The sequence below is a fragment of the Epinephelus fuscoguttatus genome, linkage group LG21 (genome assembly GCF_011397635.1).
Source record: "Epinephelus fuscoguttatus linkage group LG21, E.fuscoguttatus.final_Chr_v1".
NCBI classification, from domain to species: domain Eukaryota; kingdom Metazoa; phylum Chordata; class Actinopteri; order Perciformes; family Serranidae; genus Epinephelus; species Epinephelus fuscoguttatus.
The window spans coordinates 13,764,080-13,789,147 of NC_064772.1; the positions used below are offsets into that span (position 1 = coordinate 13,764,080).

The 25,068-nt window shown below is 39.4% G+C and overlaps 2 protein-coding genes across 2 annotated transcripts; both read right to left on the reverse strand.

The window, feature by feature from the left end:
* Positions 1–75: 75 nt before the first annotated feature.
* On the reverse strand, positions 76–13,758 carry LOC125881744 (uncharacterized). The gene is made up of 6 exons (XM_049565041.1): positions 10,320–13,758; positions 9,748–9,901; positions 8,755–8,915; positions 7,892–8,098; positions 7,541–7,722; positions 76–6,709 (listed from the first exon to the last, which is right to left on the reverse strand). Exons 1-6 carry the CDS (start codon positions 10,375–10,377, stop codon positions 1,157–1,159), a joined length of 6,315 nt encoding a protein of 2,104 aa, XP_049420998.1. The 5' UTR covers positions 10,378–13,758; the 3' UTR covers positions 76–1,156.
* A 144-nt stretch (positions 13,759–13,902) lies between these two features.
* rdh12l (retinol dehydrogenase 12, like) lies at positions 13,903–22,318 on the reverse strand. Its single transcript, XM_049565062.1, has 7 exons — positions 22,144–22,318; positions 21,760–21,875; positions 18,939–19,094; positions 18,747–18,851; positions 15,952–16,161; positions 15,654–15,846; positions 13,903–14,437 (listed from the first exon to the last, which is right to left on the reverse strand). Exons 1-7 carry the CDS (start codon positions 22,155–22,157, stop codon positions 14,335–14,337), a joined length of 897 nt encoding a protein of 298 aa, XP_049421019.1. The 5' UTR covers positions 22,158–22,318; the 3' UTR covers positions 13,903–14,334.
* Positions 22,319–25,068: the final 2,750 nt, after the last annotated feature.

Sequence of the window (25,068 nt, forward strand, 5' to 3'; positions counted from 1 at the left end):
ATTGCAATGATGTAATGTTCATGAAAGAATATTTGTTAATAAACCAACCTTATCAAGCACACAGAGAAACTGGCAGCTGGTTTTATTGTGTCATGAAGAAACAAAAAATTAAAAACAACAACATGAGACATGTTGCAATGACAACATGAAATGCACCAAATGTACCATTTCACAGATATATTTATATTTTTAATAGGCGCTGGTATAAAATCGCAGATGCAATACCAAATATCTGTACTATCAAAATTCCCCATAATAGTTCTATAGCCAAATAATTTATTGACTGATAGGAGGAAGTGCTTAGTTGTGATTTGTATTTAGAGAAAAATAGAGCTATAAATACTTACATAAGATATTAGAATATCTTTTTTTTTTTTTAAATTTATTTGCATGTATATCCTTATTGAAGCAATGTCCTTGTCCACACATGTAATAAATTAGTGGCTGAAACAGCAAAAGACTCAATAATTATTTCTGCAATTGAACATTTATGGGACATACCAGGATACTGTATCACATTTTGTTCCATCATCACCATGATAAAAGTGATAATCAATCAGAATCAATGAGCCAGCAGTGATAACAACTGACCATGACCTATGAGAGATGAGTGAAAGTAAAACAGACAAATAAAAGATGATAGTATTATGCGGACCGAACGCCGTGATAGATTTGAAAAATGACTTTAAAAATGGATGAAAATTGATAAACTAAGAATGCACTTACATTTACATTTATACAAATATTTACATGTATTTACATAAATTATTAACTGTTAAAATCATTTAACAACAATAACTGTGTATTAAAGTGTAATTCTGACTGTTTTCATCATGAACATATTACACAAAACAGAATGAGTAAACCCAATACAAAACATCCATTCAAAATCAGGCATGTCTCCAAAAAAACATAAAAATTACAGTGTAAAACTGCAACACCAAAATGAACCAAAACAATAACCAAAGCAAAGCATTTACAAAAAAAAAGAAAAGAAAAATACAGTATAAATATGTGGCATTAACACAGGTATGCTGTTGCATTGCAATGGCCATCATCAGCCTTCTACTGAATCCAATTAGAAATGTTCAGCTAGTCCAGCATTACAATGCTCTGATAACTAATATTTACATTTCTGTATTTGCGTTTCTCATTTTTACAATCTGGTAGAAACGACACTGATGTCTTCCACTGGAAGCGGCTCTGGGTTATCACTAAAACTTTCACCTTCATCTTCTTCACTCAGTATAGCTACTACTGTTGATATCGTGGCATTGGGATCCAATAGTTTGACCAAAGGCACATTCACACCTCTCCCCTGAAAGATGAGATTCTGCAGGGTCATGGCCTGCATGGAGTCAATGCCTAAGGATAAAAGAGGCGATTCATCTTTCAGCTCACTTTCATCCATGCCGATGGTCTCAGAAAGCAGAGATATGACATAATCTTTTGGTGAGACAGATTTGGCTTGTTTAGTTTGAGAGTCTGTCTCTTTGGATTTTTGGAGAGCCTCGTCTACCAGTGCGAACAGGCGCTTGGTCAAGGCCACATTTTGAGAGAGGATGTTCTGGCTGATGTTTCTGAAGTGAAACCTGCAAACAGCCTGTTGGGGTTGATTGATCACAAGGCATTGCTCCAGACTTTTATAAATCTCAGCCACATCCAACACCATCATCCCCTTTGCCTCCAGAAACCGCTGGAAATGCTCCTTGTTCAAGAGGAGACCAATGTTTAGAGCTCCCCAGCTAATGGACTGCCCAGGCAGCCCGAGTTTGCGCCGATAATGACAGAACATGTCAAGGAATGTGTTGGCTGCTGCATAGTTTGTTTGTGATGCATTTCCCAGAAAAGCTGAGATGGAAGAGTAACACACAAAGTAATCCAACTGAAAGTGCTTTGTTGCATGGTGCAAATTCAGTACACCATTTACTTTGGGTTTAAAAACTTTCTCATAAAGAGATCTGTCAAGGGTCTCAATCAGCCCATCATGCAAGACAACTGCACTGTGAAACACTCCTCTGATTGGACAACCAGGGAATTTCTGGCCAATGACACTGATGACCTTGTGCACACACTCAGACACTGATACGTCACACTCCATGGTAGAGATAAAGTTTCCACACTGTTTCTCCACATTGTGTATCTCTTGCTGCACATCTGGCGTGGGCTTGCTCCTGGAGAGTATGACGATGTACTCACCCCCTCTTTGTGAAATGAACTTGACGGTTTCAAAGCCCAGACCAGAAAGACCACCTGCCACTATGTACACTGCTCTCTTTCGGAAAAGCTGTTTTTTTGTTGGCAGCAATGGAATATCAGACAGTGTACTGCTGACACTTTTATCCAGAGCTACAACAGCTAACTTCTTTGAGTTGAAGTATGATTGTGGTGTCTCTGAATCAAGGCTCTCAATGCTTTCAGATTTCACATTCTGAAAGGTAAAGCTCTCAATAGCAAATTTCCTGCTCAGGTTTAGGAACTTCAGCCAGTGGTAAATGTGTGGCCTTTGTGAACTCAAGAATCCCTTTTGCAAAATGAGTGGCATCTGAATTGTCTGCACGTGAACACTTTCCTTCACACTTTGGGACACATCCTGAGCAAGCAGGCACTGCATCTGAGATACACAGATGAAGACAACATGTTGGACACCTGGGAAGTTGCAAATTTTTGCAATCAGAGATTCATCAAATGGAGGCAGGACGACAAAAACATCCATTTGATTGACATTGACAAAAGAGCCATTGCACTGTGTGCCAACAACCACATTCCAACCTGACTTGTAAGAAGTGAGCGCCAAGACTTTCATCAGAGCAGAATCAGGCACAGATGATACAATTCCTAGATTATGTTTGGCTCTGGGCAAAACACGATGCAGGATTTCCCATGCTAGCACAAAGTAGGAAACACAGGGTGTTTTTTGAAGGAATGGGAACCGCTTGGTGCTGTAGCACACATCCTCTGGTACGGTGATCTTGCTGGCTGCTACCACAGGGTAACAGGAAGCAACATGGTCTCCTACTTTCAGTTTCCTGACATCTTTTCCGACTGCTGTAATAGTACCACTGAAATCAAGAGCCAGTAGCTTGTGTTTCTGTGATGAGTGTTTGTTCCAGTACATTGTCTGGCCAAATTTGAGATGTGAAGCACTGACAGGAAAGTAATCAGATGAATGAACACATATTCTTGTGGGCCGAATTTCAACTGATGTATCCCTGATTGGCTGGGCCTCCTCCTCAAAGAGGATGGCACTCAGTTGAGTCATCTTATGTGCATCAGCAGTCTGAAGGATGCAGGAGTCAGACATTGTAGTGGTAAAGCTGCCCTCTGAACTGGGACTGATTTCAGGTGTAGTACGGACGATGGAAGGTTTCAGAATCAGCCCGTCTTTTACCACCAACTCTGGGTAATTGCTGCAAGGATGCGATCTTAGGACCTCAGACAGAGCTGCAAGGTCCTCAGCAGAGGTAGAGCTTATGTCAATCAGCTGAAATGTAAGATCTGGTATTTCTGCAGCAAATGATCTTGTCATACCAGCGAGAGCAAAACCTGGACTTATGTGGTCCACTGTGATGTCAGAGGAACGGTAGGTGACAGCTCTGATGTTGTTTGGGAAGCTAATTCGCTTCATCTCAAGGACAATTTGGCGGAAAACTTCACACAAGTTTGCCAAATTCTGCAGGACAACTTCAGCGGCCAGTGAAGTGAGGTCCTCTTTGCCCCACAAAAATAAGACCTCATCAAAGTTTTTCTCAATATCTGTTATGTTGAGATTTGCCAACTGAGAAGGAAACCCATGGCTCAAGATATCTTTTGCATGTGTGAAGGAAATGTATGTAGACTTTGAGTCCAGATATTGCTGTAGGCCTTTAGAAATCCCTATAGAGTCGCAGAAGACCAGGGCCTTAGGAGGAGGAACAGATGTGTCGCCTTCAGGGATGACACTAAAGGCATTATGGTAGAAATACTCCTCAACCACATGTGAGCGACTGCCAAGGTACTTGATGATCACATTCTTAACCTCAACCAACACTCTTCCCTCGTTATCTGCAAAGCAGCCACAAATCTCAAAGTGATCAACGCCCACATCAATTGCTCTCAGATAGACAACCATCTCATCATGCAAGGGTTCAAACACTGTCAAACTTCCTATTTTGGCAGGAAATCCTGGTCTACCAGCGAAAATGTGCTCTACTGTTACTGGCAGAAGCTGCATCAGATAATCCAGCACAACAGGATGAATGCAGTAGTCATGCAACTGAGACCGCAGTTCTTCTGGAACTGTGACATTTGCAAAAGCCTCCTTGAGATCTTCTCCATAGTGCACATCTGCTTTATTCAGGAAGACATCTCCATACTGAAAGCCTCCTTGAGAGAGATACCCATAGAACTCTTGAGAGCTTACTACAGATTTGCATCTTTTGAGGATGGAGCTTAGTGAGATGCACTGCTCCTCTATGAGCCTCTCTTTCTTTGAAACCACTGTGCCTGACGCATACGTTGCAGACGGGGAGAGTACCATGAATTTAGTTTCCTTCTCTGTTTGTTCAACTTGCACCTTCATTTCAGGGGAATGCTGGGTTAAAACAAATGGACTGTGAAAACTGACACTGAGCCGCAGTGAGCTGAGTGGTACTTTTGGTTTGGTGGTGGCCATGCATGCAGCTAAACCCAACTCAGCATAGAAGGCACCAGGGATGATGGGGATGTCATTGTGCTTGTGCTCTTTCAGATAGAAAGAAGAGTCAGACATCAGATCACAGCTGAAAACATTGCTTTCACTTCCTGTTTGGCAGAGCACAGGGTGATTACTTGCTGTGCTTTTCTGTGCTGCCCCAATGATAACATCTCTGTCTGAGCAATCAAACTGGTATTTCGGAATAGGCAGTGGCGTCGTCTCATATCCTCTGTAGAAGGTGTTCCAATTTACATGGACACCCAGTTCAAACAGTTTAGACACAACAGACATTAACGTTTCCTGATCTTTCTCTGGCTGCACTGAGGCAAGAACAGGCGTGTCATTACCCAGAGATTCCATTATGTTTCTCTGAAGCGCCCTTCTTGGCCCTATCTCCACAAACACTGTGTTATTCTTGCCTTTAGTGGCTAACCTTACTGCCTGCTCAAAAGCTACTGGCTCACGAATGTTTCTAGCCCAGTATTCCCCTGTGCAGAATTCCCCCTCCTGGACCTCCTTGCCTGTCACTGTTGAGAACAACTCTGTGTCAAGATCATTCGCCTGTAGGGAGCCAATTGTCTCCTTGATTTCTGGCAGAATTGGGTCCATCATGTGGCTGTGGTAAGCAGCCGGGACATCCAGGACACGAAGGAACAGATTCTGACTGTTGGCTGAGGTGCTCAGCTCCTTATGGAAGCTCTCAATTGCATCTGCATCACCTGAGAGGGTGCAGGAGTGAGGGCTGTTGAAAGCAGCAAGGCAGATTCTACCAGAGTAACGAGGGAGAAGAGCAGTTACCTCTGATACAGCCATGTTGCTGATCACAAGCATCTTCCCCCCAGTGACTTTGCTCTGGAGAGTGCTGCGGAAATAGATGACCTTAACTGCATCCTCAAGAGACAAGAGGCCAGAACAGTGAGCGGCTGCAACCTCACCAACAGAGTGTCCGAGTATTGCATCAGGCTTGACACCCCAGTGTCTGAGAAGGGTGGTAATGCCAACTTGGATAGCAAAGAGGAGTGGCTGGACAACATGTGGATTGTTGAAGTCACTACCCTCAACCTCACTCTCAAGTGTGTCCAAGATGTTCCGCGTACTATGTCTTTGGAACAGTCGTGCAGTCTCTTCAATCTTATCCCTGAATACAGGCTCATGTTTTAGTAGCTGTTTGCACATGCCATGGTAAGTGACACCATTTCCGCAAAAGACAAACACTAACCTTGAATCTGAGTAGGATGGGTGAATGTTTTTGCCTACAGTGGCACTTAACTTCTCTTTTAGATCAACTACAGATGAAACCATGATGGCCTTTCTGTATTTATGTTTTAGATGCGTCCTCCTACAAGCTGACGTGTACAGCAGTGAATCTAGATCAACTTTGTGTTCATCTTCTAGCTGTTTAATGGTGTCTTCCATCATCAGAGTAAGAGATTTTGGTGAATTTGCAGACATGACAAAATACCCTGCCTGTTTCCCATCATTCTTTCTCTGAATGTGGGACTGTTTGTGCTGTTTGACAATGGCATGTGCATTTGTACCCCCAAAGCCAAAGTTGTTCACTCCTGCAATTCTTGCACGAGAGGAATCCCACTTTTCTGCTTTCTTAGGAACTTTAATGTTCAGGGCTTTGGCGTCAACACTGGCAGTCTCCTCAGAGTAGAAAACTGAAGGAACAATGGTCTCATGCTTCATCATTAAGAGAATCTTAATAAGTCCAGCCACTCCAGCTGCAGATTCTGTATGTCCAATGTTGCTCTTTACAGAGCCAATCCGCAGTGTCTCTGAACCTGGAGGTTTTGCTTTAGCGATGACATTTGAGATGCTTCCTGCCTCTGTTGGGTCTCCAACTGGGGTTCCAGTTCCATGTGCCTCTATGTACTGGACATCTGCAAGGTCAGACTCTGAGTAGATTCTGCGCAGGAGTTCCTCTTGTTGAGTCATGGATGGTTTGGTGATTGGAGTAACTGAGTGTCCATCTTGGTTGACGGCTGTTTTGCTGATTATGCCCCAGATATGGTCATGGTCTTGTATAGCCTGTAAAGCAACAACAAGACTAAAATGAAACGAGAGTATGATGTTTATGACATTGTAACATGCATCATACTGATATACAATGGCACAGGAAGTGAATATTATGTGAATTAGTGAGAGAAGAATAACAGATATAACAGGAACTAGGAAGTTGCTGACTAATATAACATTTATGTAGCCTGGAAATCCATACCCAAATCTCGAAAGCATGCTTTTGAAAATATCACTGCAAGCAATTGGATAACACTACGACCAATCAGAACAATACTTAGCGCTTAGCTACCAGGGGAGCTAACTGGTAGATTAGACTCTTGCCGTATCCGGTTGGCAAAACAACAAAAACGTCCTTCTTGCAAAGGGAAGATTCGAGCGCCGTCTCCTGTTCCTTTTTTTTAGAGAAAAAGCCAAGTCTAACTTGTTTATTGTAGCGGCTAAAGCCGTTTCAAACAACTGGTGTTCATCCGTAGCCATCTTGCAATGTTTACTGACTGATTCCGGACAGCGTCGCAGCACTGTTGTCATCTGTTTAGCTCGCCTCTGGTCTGCCTATATCAGATACACTGATGTGATTGGTACAGCTCAGCTCCAACGGCATAGGTAATGAGCATCATTACTGATTGCCAGAGTGACACGCTGAGCAAATTCAAATTGTGCTCTCGCGAGAAATTTCCAGGGTAACATTTATGGGTATTATGCGCACTTTAAAAGAAATAAATTGCTTAATAATAGTAAGTCAATCAGGTTATTAATTGATGTTTCTCTAATATCTGCTATGGGTGCTTGTTAATAAAAGGAAAAAATGTGCTGCACTTTTATAACTCTAAATATTCTGACCTTTTTCAGAGGCTTCAGGAGAACGACCCCGCAGCCCTCCCCTCTGCCATAACCATCTGCTCTGTTGGAGAAAGGTTTGCTGGTCCCTTCAGGTGAGATCATCTTGGCCTTGCTGAGAGCAACAAACACCCTTGGCTCTATGATACAGTTGACTCCTCCACAAACAGCCATGTCACAATCACCTGATAAGATAAAACACGTTTCATAATATCTTACAACATATCTGAATGTCCATTTAACATGTATCTTTGTATTTAAAACCACAGTGCTGTGGCATAGCTTTTTCATTAGAGTCACCATAAAGGTTGCACTGAAAGAGTCATTGACCTTATTTGGACATACTGCACAGACCTTGTTTAATGGACTGACAGGCAAGATGAAGAGCCACGAGAGACGATGAGCAGGCACAGTCTATGGACAGTGAGGGCCCAGTGAAGTTGAAGATGTAGGAGACTCTGTTTGCTGCAATACTCATTGCAAGGCCTGTGCCGGTCCAGTGGTTGATCACACTTGGATGCACGTGTGCAGCATTTGTCTCATAATCTCTGTTCATTAAACCTACAATAAAAGCAACATAAAAACTGGTTGGAGCACAGAACCAACCATGTAGGCAGAAAGAATGGTGGCATTGTACACTTCTGAAAACCAGGGATACATCACCATTGCATGTTATTATGTAGCCCATACGATGAACTTTACATTTCAACAAGGCTGAGGTTAACATGTGGTTAGGTTTAGGCACAAAAACCACTTGGTCATATTCTAGCTTAAAAAAAGCGATGGGTCTCTACAAACATCCACGTATTACCTAAGAAGGCACTGGAAACACAGGAATGAGTTGCTAAATCACAACCCGTTTTGTTGCCTGTTGTTCTCGAACAGTGGTCTGTAGTGCAGCTTGGCAGGCATTTCACTCTAGTGACACACCATCCACCATCACGTCCACCTTCCAAGGGCAGTCAGCTCACACACTTCATCACTTTAGAAATATTATGATACGTATGAAACATGCAAATGATTCATGTTCGTGGTTTGCAGATAAGTACAATGCCAACATTTTCTTCTGGTTACTGGGCTGACATATTGCAATGATTAATGCATGGAGCTCTTTAAGAGAGTTCAATAATTCAAGGAACAGCAAGAAAAATGTGACGGTAAATTACACAAAGCACATAAAAAAGCCTGTCACTTACAACATGCTTTTACTGACTTACCAAAAAACACTCCTGTCCTGGTCCCACTAGCCTTCTCCATAGGAATTCCAGCATTCTCCAGCGCCCTGTAGACACACTGAAGGAGCTGTTTTTGTTGAGGGTCCATTTGTTCCACTTCACTGTCACTGATGCCGAAAAACTTGTGGTCAAATTCATTGAACCTGAAAGCATTCAAAAACACTAGATCAAATTCAATGACTGAGAAATGGATCATAATCTAATACTGTACCGGCCCAAAGTGAAATTACTGGTGATGACCATAGTTTAAAATGAGAAAATCAGAAGTGCTGCACGCATGAAATGCACACACCTGTTTTCTTTTACCCATTGGAAATGTATAGTTAGAGGCCTAAACTATAAGCTGGTACAAATACAGCCCAGTCACCAGAATAAAATATTGGCATTGTACTTTCTGCAAACCACTGCTATGTTTGTACTAGCAGTAAATGTACCTTTGTACGTATATTTGTAAGTTTCAGACTTGTGATGTAGTTCAGATAACATGTTTATGAGCTGAGTTTCTCATCAGGAGGAGGAGGAGATGGTGGATGGCTTGACACCTAGATGAGACGGCTGCCAAGCAGCAGATAGCGGCAGACCAATGTTCAAAACCAACAAAGTTTTTTAACGAGAGTTTGGAACATTTCCAGCCGTGTTTACAGTGACCAAACCAGGTATTTTAAGGCAAAACATGATCTTCTCCTAACCCTCACCAAATGGTTTTTGTGCTTATGCCTAACCACGTTAATAACAGCATTGTCACAGCATGTGATTCAAAATAGAATGTAAAGTTTGTGAACAACATGTGATATTACAAATGCAACATATCTGTCAACATTTATTCTGGCAACTGGGTTGACAAACAGTATGTAAAGAACTTTTTATTAACAGTGGAAAAAGACAAGTCTATAAGACTATCTCCCTCCACATATTCACAAGACACACAAGTAGTGACATCTAAATAGGTTACATGATAAGGTTCAAAAAGCATACCCTTCAATGAGAGCAGCGTTGGCTGTCCGGGATTTACCCGCTTTATTGTCATCTGGGTCATACCAGCTGGCCAAATCAAATCTCTCCTTTGGAATCGGTACAGAACAGTTTCTCCCATCCACCAGAACCCTCCAGAAATTGTCAAGCCCTTCTCCTGTTTGAAAAGATATAACACTTAAAAGCCCAATTGTGGTTCTGTAAACTGTAGTAGGCAGATTAGGAGACAAATGGCCACCATCCAAGTGTTTTGCATGATTCCCCTGATTTGCAAATACAAAAGATTTGTAATAAGCCTAAACTGAATAAAATAAAATGACAACCAAACACCCTTTTATTAATTTTGCCAACCCTGATGGTCATTAAAAGATTGTTTATCTCAGGTGAACACATTTTAATCTGTTAATTTCATTTCTGATCTAGTAATGTTAAAATTATGCAATTTCTAAGGTTTTGGTCGTTTATTCTAAAGTACATTGTGGGAGACAGAAAAAAAGCTTTAACTGGCAGATTTGTTGATAAAATAATAAACATATAAGAAAACACAACTAAGTTACCAAATTTAAATAGCTTACCGCCTGGGAAATTGCAGCCGATGCCGACCACTGCAATACTGTCTTCAACTTCTTTCATTCTGACTAACAGAACATCACTGAGAAAGAAAATCAAAAATCTTTACTGTACCATCATGTCAACATCACTCTTTCTTCCTGGCAACATCACATCCAGAGAAAAATGTGTTGAGCATTTGCTTAACGTGTGTAATTAGTCCAGTTGTGTCATGCAACGGTGCGTCCTTACATCCATTCTGTTTGCCTTTTCCCTCAGTGATAGTATCACTCTTGGACGTGCGCTTGATTCTTATAGCCAGCTTCTCTTGTTTATTAAACATTAATGATTGATTGTATACGTGGCCATGGAGATGAAGGACTTCAGTGCACACATTTATGGCGCCTCGCAAATGATTAGACCGAGTTTAATGAGTAAATCAATATGATCCAACGACTGGGTGACTCTAGGTCTTGGTTCGTTGAAGCTTAGTACAGTTATGCCATAATTAACAATCAACCAGTCAATCAAGGAAATCAACTTTAAAATATGGGTAAAACTTCATTTTAAATCATAATCTACCACATTTTAAGAAATACGAAATTAGTTTTAATGACTCAACAATATTATCATAACCCCAATACAATGCATACAACATGTTAAATTACAGTGTCCTTAGATTACCTGTCATTAGCCTTATGTTTTGATGAAATACGTTGAGTTCAAGGTACATGTTGAAAGGTGCGCACAAACAAACTCTCATTTTCAGATGTCTTTACAACATCCAACTGATCCTCTGTCTCTTGTCACACTCAACGCAATGATGTCCATATATCACTTTGGATACACTATGCAACAAATAATTACTTAAAATATCAGAGGAATCAGCAAAGACCTTTTATAAACACACAAAGAAAATATTATAAAGTTTTCACAAACACTGTATGCTACAGAAGTTGTCCGTCCATCAATATTCATCCGCTTATCAGGAGCAGCAGGCCAAGCAAAACGCCCCAGACGTCCCTCTCCCCAGCAATGCTTTCCAGCTCCTCCTAGGGGACCCCAAGATGTTCCCAGGCCAGATGAGATATGTAGTCCTTTCAGCGTGTTCTGGGTCTGCCTCGGGGCCTTCTACAGTGAGAGGTGCCCAGAACACCTCTGACGGGGGGTGCCCAGGAGGAATCCTGATCAGATGCCCGAACCACCTCAACTGACCCCTTTTGACACGAAGGAGCAGTGGCTCTACTCCGAGCTCCCTCCGGATATCCGAGCTCCTTACCCTATCTCTAAGGCTGAGCCTCGCTCTCCATTCTACCCTCACTCGTGAACAAGACCCCAAGATACTTGAACTCCCTTGCTCGAGGCTGTAACTCTCTCCCAACCATACAGAACTTGTAATGTCCGCAAAGGTAGCATACTGTGTTTGCTTTAGTTATGGCCCAAACATGGGCGAATTATGAGACTGTGGGCTCCTGGGCACAGATATGCAAAGGGCCCCACCCACTCTGCCACATGGGAGCAAAACGCATAGTCTGTGGTTATTAAGTATCTCTTAATGGTTGTTTTTGTGTCGTTTTGTAGTCATTTGGGTCTTACCGAGAGATTTTTGTGTCTTTTTGGGGTAATTTTGTGTTTCTGTAGGTAATTTTGTGTCTTTTTTGGTTGCTTTGTGACACTTTGTAGTCATTTTGTGTCTCCTTGTGGTTGTTTTACTCATTTTTGGAGTTACTTGTGTCTCTTTGCATTTTCTTTGCATCTTTTTGTGGTCTTTTTGTGTCTTTTTATGGGCATTTTGGGCATCTTCCCGGTCGGTTGGTCGATACGAATTTATTTGAGTGACACTTTAGGTCCCTGGGCCTGTGCATGGTAGGCCTGTTCATTTTCGAATTCCTAGGCCAAAGTATTGATTGGGTTGAGGACCCTGTTCTAATACAAGGGATTATCATCATTTATGCAAGTGAATTGCATCTCTGAGGGGCTAAATGTGCTCAAAAACTCACAAAACAATTGAAAAAGTTTACAGATTTTGGTTTTCATGCTCGTGTGTGACATAATAGCTCGATAGTGCCCCCTACAAAATTACTATAAAGTAGCCCTCGTGGCTCATTTTACCTAGATGCCTGACATTTAGCAAGCATATTTAACATACCAAGACTTAAAAAAGTGTCTTGGAGCCATACACTTAACACAACAGGAAGTAAGACATGTTGAAATTAATGGGCAATATCAGTGTATTTTTGGCCATTTCTAGGTGTTGTACTGTTCCTAACTAATTAATGAGATCGACTTCAAATTTGATCAGCACAATCTTAAGACCTTAACAAAGACAAGCTGTTAAAATTTTAGGGGTTTCGTTGAATGTTTCCATGGTGTGGCAGCCATTTTGCATGTTTCCCCAACACCCATTAAACAGGAAGTTGTTGTAACTTGAGCATACATTGTCCAATCTGCCCAAAATTTCTCATGCTTGATAAGAGTTCAGACCTGAAGTCATCCACATGCCAATACTGTGTCAAATTATTGTGCCACCTATTGGCAACAGGAGGTGGCCCTTGTGTGACAAACATTATCGGATTAACAATAGTTTTTTGCTGTGTGGTCCATGCAGCAAAATAATGCATGCTTAGCGCATGCTATCTTGCGCCACCTACCAGACCCATGGAGCGATATAAAATTTACCATACATAATTATCAGTGCAATGCAGTCCACGCAGAAAATATTGTCAGATATAGCTCATGCATGCAGTGTCTGACATCGCTGCCTGCAGTTTTAATTTCTCCTGTTTTTCTTTAATTACTTTAAGTTAAATCAGTGATTACACTCAAACCAATCAAACCAATCTCTAAACTCTATGACATTACATTTTTGTTTTGGTAATTTGGTTGATAAATGTAGTTTCATAGGACACTGCACAAAGCAGAACCATGGATAGTTTCTCTGATGGTCATCTTTGTTGCAGTTACCTTTGCAAGTTCCCAGTTCAGTCATGTTCATATTAAGCTGTTATCTGTCTTTTATTGCCTTTATAAATCTGGTCACACGGAGATCACATGGTGGTATTAAAGTTATTAACTGTGGTTGTCTTTATTACTCCCTGTGAAAAGGGTGACCAATCCTAGAGGTAAGATCAGGTCGAACGTGTTGGGAAGTGCAGTTTGTGCCAAATGGGTTGTAAGACATTTATGTAACAACTTAACAGTTACATAACATATTAGTCGATAGACACTACAGTATTCTAAACTTAATTCCAAAAGAAAGAATAACTACTTCAAAATGACTGACTAGATGTTTTAAGTTTAATTTTAAAGTTAAAAAACTTTTACTCCCCATTATAAATCTATGAAACAGTTCTATAACCTTGCACTTATTCCCTCTCCCCAAAAAATAACAAGTAAGCTAAGCAACTTAGCTAATGACAGCATATTCAAACCAAGATATGTGAAAAATATTTACAATAATATATCACAATTAAAATTCATGCAATTACAATACTGCTTCATAGTGTAGTAGTCCCGAGGCTTCACTTTTATGTAGTTGGCCAAAAATTTGTCTCTTTGCATAATAATTGAAATATCAAGCATGTGCAAGTTGGGACAAAAACAAAAAGATGGAGTGTAACATTGGGTTTAATGTTGAAAAATACAAGTACAGAAAAACATGAAGACAGTCCCGTAGCTTGATTCTGTAGATTTTCTTATTATTCCACAATTTCATCCAAATATTCACTACTAAGCTCTTATAAAAATAGATAGAATAGAAATAATAGAAAAGTACTGCAGTTTGTGATAATTTCTGTGAATCACAAACTTATAACAAATGATGTACTTTATATTATATACTTATTAAATATTTTCTTAATTAGAAGTAGTGCTATGTTGTGTGAATACTGTATGTTCCAGAAGTGCTAGAAAATATGTAGCTGTAGGAAAACTCATACAACGATCATGTTTTATAACATTACTCCTTGGTGGCGTTTGTGTAATATGATATGTTGCACAGAAACAGTAAACTGAAGGATATTGTTTTGAATCCAGGTTGCATCATTCCCACGTTACCGACAGCAACTGACAAGTCAGCTCCCACAACTTCTCCGCCAGCACGTCGTCTTTACCGGCCGCTGAGCAGTTGGCAGGAGCGCAGTCGCTGAAAGCAAAAACTTATTAGATGAGGGACGGAAAATTTGGATAAATCATCTCGTTCACACATTCAGTGAGGCTGTGCGTGATTTATGCAGAATATATTTATAGTTCAGTTCCTCTCTGGCTGCCTTTGTCTGATATATATTCCATCAAATAGCTATAAATGATAACACATAATAACTGTATTCTTGTAAAAAAGTTCTTCTTTACAAGCCAGTATCCTGTAACAGTCTTTTTCTACATTTGTATCCTAATTTAAGTGACTGTGACAGAGAAGACTGAATTGCTCAATCCCTCTTCAACCAGTTTGGCTGCTGTATTGTATATTAGGCCAGTGGTTCCGAATCTGGGGTTGAGACTCCACTGATAGATCCCAAGGGTTGCAAGATGATTTAAGGTGTATTATACCTATTTTACTAGAAATCAATAAATAGATTGATTCAGAAATAATCACTCTCAATCATCTCTTATGAACCAGTAAAAGTGTGTGGTGGTGTATTTATCTGCAGAGACCCTGAACTTTTCTTCTTATTTTGCTATGATGGGACGTTCCCAAGCACAGCGTACAGGTGAGCTTGGGACACTATAAAAAGGGATTGACCAGTGGCCGTATTCACAAAGCTTCCTAGTGCCAAGAGTTGCTCCTAGTGAGGAGAGTCTAGGAAAATTCTTAGAACTGTGCCATTTTCTTATAAATTCCCCTTAAAGTTAAGACTAGGTCCTTGTAAAGATAAATGTTATTCGTAATATGGCCACTGATGCCTGACCGTGAGCAACATGCATCAAAGAGGAAGCTATGAAAATAACATACATAGCGTTGAAAACACGCAATATGCCAAGTGGACAGTTTGTAAGTTTGTTCCAATTACTTTATTTGGGGTTGGCTTATACTTAAAGCTGGCGATACTGTTTACAAACAGTAGCCCTACAATTCTTGCATAATGAACCTTTAACAAGATTAAGGAAGAATCACTGCAGCAATGCTGTGGCTAATAAACTAAACTAAACTAAACTAAACTAAACTAAAAATTATTTAAAGAAATCAATCATAGAAGGAAAATTTTACTGTTTGGGAAACTGGTTACAGCTCCCAAAAATGTTGGTAATCACTGTGTAAAGACATTTCTTTCTCACCCCCAATTATCCCCTTGACCTCCACAATTAATGTATGATAGACTGCTGTCCATGTGTTTAGCTGCATGTCAAAAACCAAACTGTACCTGTAGTATCCGCCAGTCTCTTTCTCCAATGACGGCTCCACTGCGCAGTAAATGCTTGTCTGAGCTCCCTGAGAAGAGTTTTTGGTGAAAGGACTGACCATCTTCATGAAAAACTGCTGAGGGCCGCTCAGGTGACGCCATAACTCTGTTTGAACGACTCCGGGGTGGAGAGAATATGTCGTCACACCTGTGCCTGAAAGACAGCATGTGTCAAACAGTATATGAATAATGGAAAATAGCACTTTTCAACCTTCTCTTACAAAGACTCAAATGATGGAGATGAGGGTATGAAGCATACCTTCCAGTCTCTTAGCCAATGAGCGGGTGAAGAGAATGTTGGCTAGCTTGCTCTGAGAGTAAGCTGAGTTCTTGTTGTAACTCTTCTCGCTGTTGATGTCCTCCAAATTGATGGAGCCCCATGAGTGAGCCATGGAGGACACCGTGACAATCCTGGCTGGTGCCGATTTCTTAATCAGGTCAATCAACAAATATGTCAACAGGAAGTGACCTAGAGAACAAGGAAATTACTTTCATATTGCTGCTTTAAGAAAGCAGAAAGGGACATTGTATTTTACAGGTATTACAGCATTAATTATATTTGAGAAAAAGAAAAAATTTAAAAAAGAAAAAATTTGGTTAAACAGACAGCAGTCATTCATAATGTCACAGAAACAAAAGCTTTAACTACTGTGATAACTGAGATACTATGTTACCGAGAATTAGCTTTAAAACAAAGTTTATTTGAATACAAGTGCTTAAAGGGACAGTTCACCCAGAAAACAAATATATATACTTTTCCTCTTCACTATAGTGCTTTTTATCAATTTAAAGTGACTGATAACCTCACAGAAGGAAGCGTGCATCTACTCATAGACGAGAAGTTTGTACTTGTGACAGTGCAAGATATAAACATTAATTAATGGCATCTTCTTCAACTGAGCTGTGACGTTAGCTAGCTCAGTGATGCTAGGTGAGTCAGCAGTAGATGCATGCTTCCATATCTGCAGTGATACAGTTAGCAGGTGCAATTCCGTAGAAGAAAATAGTTCCTACATGAAACTGCTCACAACAAGGTCTGTGGATTATCTTGAGTAACCGGGTCATGATTTCTGGAAAGAGACATTGCTATTGAGTTTTTCAAATGTATTTTTTTTGCTGCTTTGAGCAACACAAGCTGAGTGCCATCAAGTTCCATTATATTGGAGAGAAGGCAGACATCTCTATGGCTGATATCTCCAACACCCTGCAACTCACACCAAAACAATCAAGACTGATAAATAGCACTACAGGTAAAAAGGAAAATGTATTTTTGATTCTGGGGTGAACTGTTACTTTAAACTATTAAAATTAAGTTGGAAATTGGGAGCAACTGTAATTGACATTTGGCAGGTCTGGGTTGACAACAAATTTGGCTGGGTTAAAAATGCTGGCAACCTTCTTTAAGGTATAATGACAAGATTAAGAAACATAAGAACTGGACAAAATTGATCCAAGTTTGCAAATTTTGTTGCTATGATTATGTCCAATAAGATCTCAGATCTCATTTTCACTAAGAATTTCTCAGTTACATTTACTCACACACACTAATTTAAACCTATTCCCCCCTACAGTGTATTAAAATAAAACTTTTGACTAGCAATGTGAGAAACTTGTGTCCAGTCTGTCTTAATACTGATCAAACAGGCAGACCAGTAATGATCTCCAAGACAAACTATATGGATTCTTAGTGACCAGATTTACAGACAAGGTAGTTACTAAAATTGTGGTCTATAAACTTTGGCAGGGCTAAATGTTCTGATGGCAGGGTCATGAACTGTGCTCTTTATCTTACCCAGGAACAATTTGCCTTATCAGATACCAGCACAGCAAACTCTAAAAACATCAACACCAATAAATATTTGACAGGGAAAGAATATTTCTGCTAAATAATAAAGTATAATAGAGGGCTGTAAACAGGTGGGTGTGAAAGTGAACTTTGTCCTAAGTCTATATAAATGTATTATCTGTTATAATTAAAGAAAGTAACAGCAAAGTGATATAAGTGAGTTGTTTAACCATTTCCAAATAACTTATTTAAAATATTACAATGAACCTAAAGCACTGTTATGATATATGAAATTAAGTAAGAACAGAAGTTGCCAACTGCAAGAAGAAGAAAACTTTTACATCTGCCCCCTTGTGGACATGATATGTAGCTATGGGAATTGTTTTTGTTCTTCTAATAAAATTAGCTCTGCTTTCAAAAAGAGTCAAGTATCTATAGAAATTAATTAAAAATAGATTTTAAATATGTTATATATGTACAGGACATAATATTTCTAATAATTCAGGTGTCAAATCTGACACCAGGTGGTGAATTAAGGGGAGACGTCTGTATTTTTCAATGTGGATGCTATTTTTCCATATTTCTATGCCTAAGAGACTGATGGGAACAACATCTTTTAAAATTGGTCCAGTATTGAGCAAGAACACTGCAGCCAGAAGCAAAGAAACAGGCTGCAATATACTAACTTCAGGCATTTGTGCATCATCAAGCAATCAACGCATTTCTTTTTGCCACTGACAGGCTCAGATTATTATTCTAAGTGTCTGACAACATTATGGAAAGGATCCCTACAGAGATAGACCTTTTTGTAATAGGTAAAATCCTTTTTGTTTAACCAGAAACAGCCCCCAAATCACCATAACCAAACACACCAGACTCCATTTAGAAAAACAGTAATTTTAGCTTGTGCAGAGCCAGCATATTTTCACATCTAACTGGGTGAGTTGAGGGTTTATTTAAACCAAACTAGAGTTGGTGATTGTTGGAACAGTGGAAAGACGAACAAAGACAGTTTTGTGAGTTTTATTTTGTTACTGACAGCTCTAAATGAAGTATGTTTCACAAAGGTAAAATTACTGTTTATTTAAATGGAGTCTGGTGAGTTTGGTGTCAGCGATTTCTGGGCTGATCTATCTTTGAAGGGATTGTTTCCATAAGACACTTATGACATAATAAATATCTGAGCTTGTCAGTGGCAACAAGCACTTAAATTGGACGTGGACACCTTTCCTTGTTACACAGGCAACAGACGACATAGTTTTATTTACCAAAGTGATTGACGCCAATCTGCATCTCAAAGCCATCTGCTGTTTTCCCATAAGGACAAACCATCACACCAGCATTGTTGATGAGGATGTTGAGCTTCGGCTCATCTGTACAAAAGGACATTAAAAGGTTAAATGGTTGTGTCTGTGAAGTCCCTTCCTGTGTATATTTTAATAAGGAATAAATGAGTCAACCTTTGTTGATGGCTTCAGCGAATTCTTGTATCGACTTGCTGTCGGCCAAGTCAAGCTTCATGCAAACAACATTTTCATTGCCAGAATTTTCAATGACTTCCTTCACGGCCGCCTGTGCTTTCTCCATGTCCCTGCATGCCATGATGACCTTTGCCCCTAAACAGAAAAATAAGCAGCAGTGAGATACAACTTGCACGTAATGTGCGTGAAGAGCACCCCCTCGTGAGAAAATGTGTACTTCGTGTGTAATGTCTTTCATAAAGCCAGCATTAAAACTCAAATTTGTGATGTCACTGTAATGTGAGAGGCAGCTGCACGGCATAGGTTAACCTTAAAAAAAGATCACATTAAGTTCAAATTAGAAACATATTTACTTGTTTCTTGTACCTGCCAAAAGTCACATGTTAAGCTTCACAGAAAGATAACTGGAAAAAATGAAAAATGTGCCTGGAACTGCATTTTTTTTTTAGACTTTGCAATTTGTAATTAGCACTAAGTAACACTTACAGACTAAATCACTGTGACGTCGTGCTGACAACAATAATCTTGTCCAGATAGACAACTGGCAATTGATTTTAACTGCAGGGATATGTGAAATCATCACACTTATGATTTCTGTTGCCATTTTCCCCCGTAACTGTAATGCTTAAAGATAAACAGTTTAACATGATGGTCTGACCTATCTGACATATCTACTGTGCTTATTTGATGTAGCCTACTGTGTTGCTTTGCTCGTGTAAACTAAATAAAGCAGCACAGGAGCTAAACAATTTACTGGACGGGCTAATAGTCCCATCTAAAGATCAATATCAGTGTAAGTGTACACTTTATTAAAATATTTTTCTCCCCTTTAACTTACACACTATCTGACGGAGGCAGTAGACCACCAACTCCAGTGTTCTGTGAAGTTCTGTTAAGTTAAATTTATTTCGATGCAGTCTGGTGGCTTTGAGATGAGAGTTTCAGTTCCCCATCAGACGGGGCAGTCTGACAGCAAGGTAGAGTAGTGAACATATTTTAAATATAGTGTACACTTGAAGTAATATTGATTTTTTGAGGTGGACTTTTTTCAGTGGCAAAAAACTAACCAACTGAGGCAGCTTTTGCTCAGCGTGGTTTCATTTTCTGTATGTGATGCGGGGGGAAGCTAACAAACGCTGTTATTCAGTTTATACTGTTTCTGTTTGGATAAGTGTCACATCTTTTAGCATTAAAATTTGTGAGGTACCCACTCCTGGCATCAAATTCATTCTGAAGTCTTATTAATTTATTCTTTAATTGGATATTTATATACACTCATCGGCCGCTTTATTAGGTACACCTTGCTAGTACCAGGTTCGACCCTCTTTTGCCTTCAGAACTGCCTTAATTCTTGGTGGCATAGATTCAACAAGGTGCTGGAAACATTCCTCAGAGGTTTTGGTCCATATTGACATGATAGCATCACACAGTTGCTGCAGATTTGTCTACTGCACATACATGAAGAGAATCTCCCGTTCCACCACATCCCAAAGGTGCTCTATAGGATTGAGATCTGGTGACTGTGGAGGCCACTGGAGTACAGTGAACTCATTGTCATGTTCAAGAAACCAGTTTGAGATGATTTGAGCTTTGTGACATGGTGCGTTATCCTGCTGGAAGTAGCCATCAGAAGATGGGTACACTGTGGTCATAAAGGGATGGACACGGTCAGCAACAATACTCAGGTAGGCTGTGGTGTTTAAACCATGCTCAGTTGGTACTAAGGGGCCCAAAGTGTGCCAAGAAAATATCCCCCACACCATTACACCACCACCACCAGCCTGAACCACTGATACAAGGCAGGATGGATCCATGCTTTCATGTTGTTTACACCAAATTCTGACCATCTGAATGTCGCAGCAGAAATCCAGACTCATCAGACCAGGCATCGTTTTTACAATCTTCTACTGTCCAGTTTTGGTGAGCCTGTGTGAACTGTTGCCATGTGACTGGCTGATTAGCTATTTGGGTTAACAAGCAGTTGAACAAGTGGATATTTGGAGACCATCTTTGAGTGTCCTTTTGTACCTGTAAGTTATTTATTCAATTAGCAAATGCAGATGTAGATCTTATGCTTTCATCAGTAGCAGTAACTTTTTGCATTTTGTTTTTGGTGTGGTGATTTGATTTTAATATGGAATGGAAAAGTCTTTACATAATGAAAAACAATTAACAGGAAGGTTTTTTTAAACACTAGTTTGTCATTTAACTATTGCACAGTAAACATATACAGTACATGAAAAGAAAATGCATCTCACTATGTGGACAAAATTTCACTTAATTTCTTTGTTTTAATTTGTTTCAATTTAGTTATTTTAACTCTCCAATACCTAACAAGAACTGTGAATAAGGAAAAGTTTTTTTTCCTCATAATCAGTGATACATATTTTGGTCTGTACTCAAATGGTATTAGAGTTTGAATCCCACCTCTAAGTACAAATTTTAATGTCTAAAAAAACAAGTAATTTCAGTCACAGTTAATTTTCTTTGGGGCTTAATATGCATTTTTAGGTATTTAGGGCAAATGCATTTTAAATATTCAAAAGGTGTGGCTGCTTTGTATTGGCATTTGAGAAACTGGGCTTATTTTTGTTAAACAGAACAAAGGGAGTTGAAGCAGTAAATAACTTTTATGTTTCTCCCTGTGTGGCACAGAAAATACACTTTATTTCGTTCAGTCCAGAAACAGAAGGTGTCATATTAGCACCATATCCAAATACCAAATAATACCCAGCCCAATATGAGACTTATAACAAAGTACAGAGTTGATGTGAGGATCAATATGTGGTGTGAGACGCACCTCTCTTTGCCAGGTCGATGGCTGTCTCTTTCCCAATGCCAGTGTTGGCACCTGTGATGACCACAGTTTTGTCATCCAGCCTTTCAGCAGAGGACCAGGGTCCCCGGAAGAGATTTCTGGGACATTGAGAAATCACTGTTACTTAACTGTGAGTGACTCAACCAGCAGAGTGGGTGTGATATGAACAATGACAAAGCAAACACACAAAGCTACTACAAAAAAAATATGCTAGTTTGCTCCAACTAAAGCAAAGAAAATTTGTATTAACTATTATGTCGCCATTAACTTTGTTTAACATAAGTTAGGCTAATTTAGCACTTGAACTAAAACTACAGAATTTATTCAGACAGCTGGTTTGTTTTCATGAATGAGAGGCGTCCTCACCTTATGGCCTGCATGTCACTTTACACAGCGCTCAGCTGGTCGGCTGGTGAGACAACAAAATAAAGAAAACTGGAAACAAATGTTAAATTTCAGATATTCAACAGTGAAAGAGCCCCATAAACTTCTTCTGAAGCGTCAGTGGGTTAAATTGGCAATGCGGAACTATAAGTAAATAGTCTCGTTTGACAGGCTGGGATTTCAGCCAATCGGATCCGACTTCGTCGCTCTCGGATAACGCTGATTGGTTGAGCTTTGAGGTTTTGTAATGTCCTCTGTGGTGTGTGTGTGTTTGATTATCATTGCGGGACTGCGCCGGATGGGCGGGGAGCTAAGTTTACAGTAACTAGAAAAATAAATAAATAAATAAAAAAATAACTAGTTTATGTTTTTATTTATTCATGTAAATATAAACTGCGTAATTTGTATCTTATTATTATTATTATTTTATAACACATTTTTAAAAAATAGTTATTAGTTTAATAAACTCTGATATGTTTCAGTATTAATGAACTAAGTATAACAACACTTAACAAATTAGAATAAGTAAAAATGAATAAATTAATAAATAGAACACGTAATAAAAAATATAAATAAATAAATATATTTTTATTTGACTTTTTAATTCATTTCAATCTAAACTTATATGTTTCAATAACAATTAAGAATAGTAATGTTAACAGCACTAAACAAACTAGTATAAGTAAAAATGAATAAATGAATAAATAAAACAGTTAATTAGTATATAAAAATAAATTACTTTTTTATTTAACCTATTAACCCATTTCAATCTAAACTCTGATATGTTTCAAAACTAATTAAGTATAGTAAGTATGACAGTAATAAACAAATTACTATAAGTAAAAAATAGTAAACGAATGAATAAATAGGCAGTAACTCAGTATGTAATTAAGTAGATTAATAAATAACTTTTATTTAACTTATTAGTTTATTTTAATCTTAACTCTGATATGTTTCACTAATAATTAAGTGTAGTACATTTAACAGCAGGAAACAAATGATCATAAATAAATGAATAAATAAAAAAGGAAATAAATAAGTGAATTTGAAAAGCAAACAAAATCTGGCATTTTAGTTTATGTTTACATTTAAAGATCTGTAATCTGTTAATGCAGTCTGTATAGACCCTATAACTGTTAGTACATAACTCCGGTGCATTGTATCCATTTAACAGTAAATTATATTTGTTATGAATAAGATAATATCATATGTATATCAGGGCGACACGGTGGTGTGGTGGTTAGCACTCTCGCCTCACAGCAAGAGGGTTGCCAGTTCGATCCCGGGCGTGGGAGCCCTTCTGTGTGGAGTTTGCATGTTCTCCCCGTGTCAGCGTGGGTTCTCTCCGGGCACTCCGGCTTCCTCCCACAGTCCAAAGACATGCAGATTGGGGACTAGGTTAATTGGTAACTCTAAATTGTACATAGGTGTGAATGTGAGCGTGAATGGTTGTTTGTCTCTATGTGTCAGCCCTGTGATAGTCTGGCGACCTGTCCAGGGTGTACCCTGCCTCTCGCCCGATGTAGCTGGGATAGGCTCCAGCCCCCCCGCGACCCTCAAGAGGATGAAGCGGTTAGAAGATGAATGAAGAATATGTATATCAAGAAGAGCAATGTAAAAAACATGCAAACAATCTTTCCAGCAGGTGGCAGCCAATGACCATCTACCAGTGTGACTCAGCTGACAGAGCCTGTTTCACTTTGACACCAGCCCTGTGTTACTGTGTTATGTCTATAGACAGATTACAGGTTGGTATTTGGGTAAATCCTGTCCTTGGCTGAGATCTTGCTCTGCTGGCAAATAATTGGCTGTAAACAGAAATGACCCACCAAAGTTCACCAAAAATCCATGAATGGTTCATTCATACATTACAGGCATTATCGGAGCATATAGTGGGATTACCCTGTGGACAGAGGGTCATTAGAGCAGGAAACATTGTGCAGGTCATCAGCTGATTGTGCGTAAGCAAACATTTCCTTCCCTTTTCTGTGGGCGCTCAGTCAGCAAAGGAGTGTAGGGGTGTGTTATATGTGTGTCTGTGCATATATGTGCAGAACTAAGGCAGATAGAGGCGTTTGTTCCTGTGAATGTGGGACAATATTGAATTCACACTGATTGTAAAACACCCAGAAGTCAAAATCTGGTTTGTTTGCACTTATCCTGATTGCATCCTCCCAACCCTCCACCTCCACTCTTTGACTTCCTCTTCCATGTTTATTTAAGTAACAAATGGTAGTAAGTGGGACAGGAAGAGGTTGTAGGTAGCTGTAATTTTTCTCATACTGTATAAAAACATGACTTACTGTGATCATCTGTGAGTAAATCATCTTGTTATGTAACATATGCTCTGTGGTTCAACAGGTAAACAAACAAAAATACACATTCAGGTGAATATTTGGCTATCAAAGACTGCCTGTGACTTTTCATTTTGTTATTTGTAATATTTTGTTGTTGTTTTCTGACACAATAACAATCCACCTGCTTATTTGTTCCCTCCCTCTTGCGTTTGCCATTGTTGATGGGCTACTGTTTTGTCATTAGTGGCAAAAAAAAACATTAGACATAACAGTTTACCTAAACTATTACTGGCGCCGCATTAGCAGCTTCCCAGAGGCCAAAGACAATAGAGAGGCAGGAGGATGCACTGCATAAACTATGAGAACAATCCATTAGCTATAATGGGACTATTAACTTCACTTTGGCAGATGGAGGGGGAGAGGATGCAGGTCTGTATTTTTATACAGAGGGGAGAAAACACAAATAAACGTGTGAGAGCAAGAGGAGAATATTTATGTTGATGTGACTGTGCAGGTTGGTGACTTGGAACCTGTTGGGTTTAATAAAACTCATCCAAGCAATGTGTACTGTATTCAAAACTACTGAGTCACTGTACTGCTGTGGTATGGT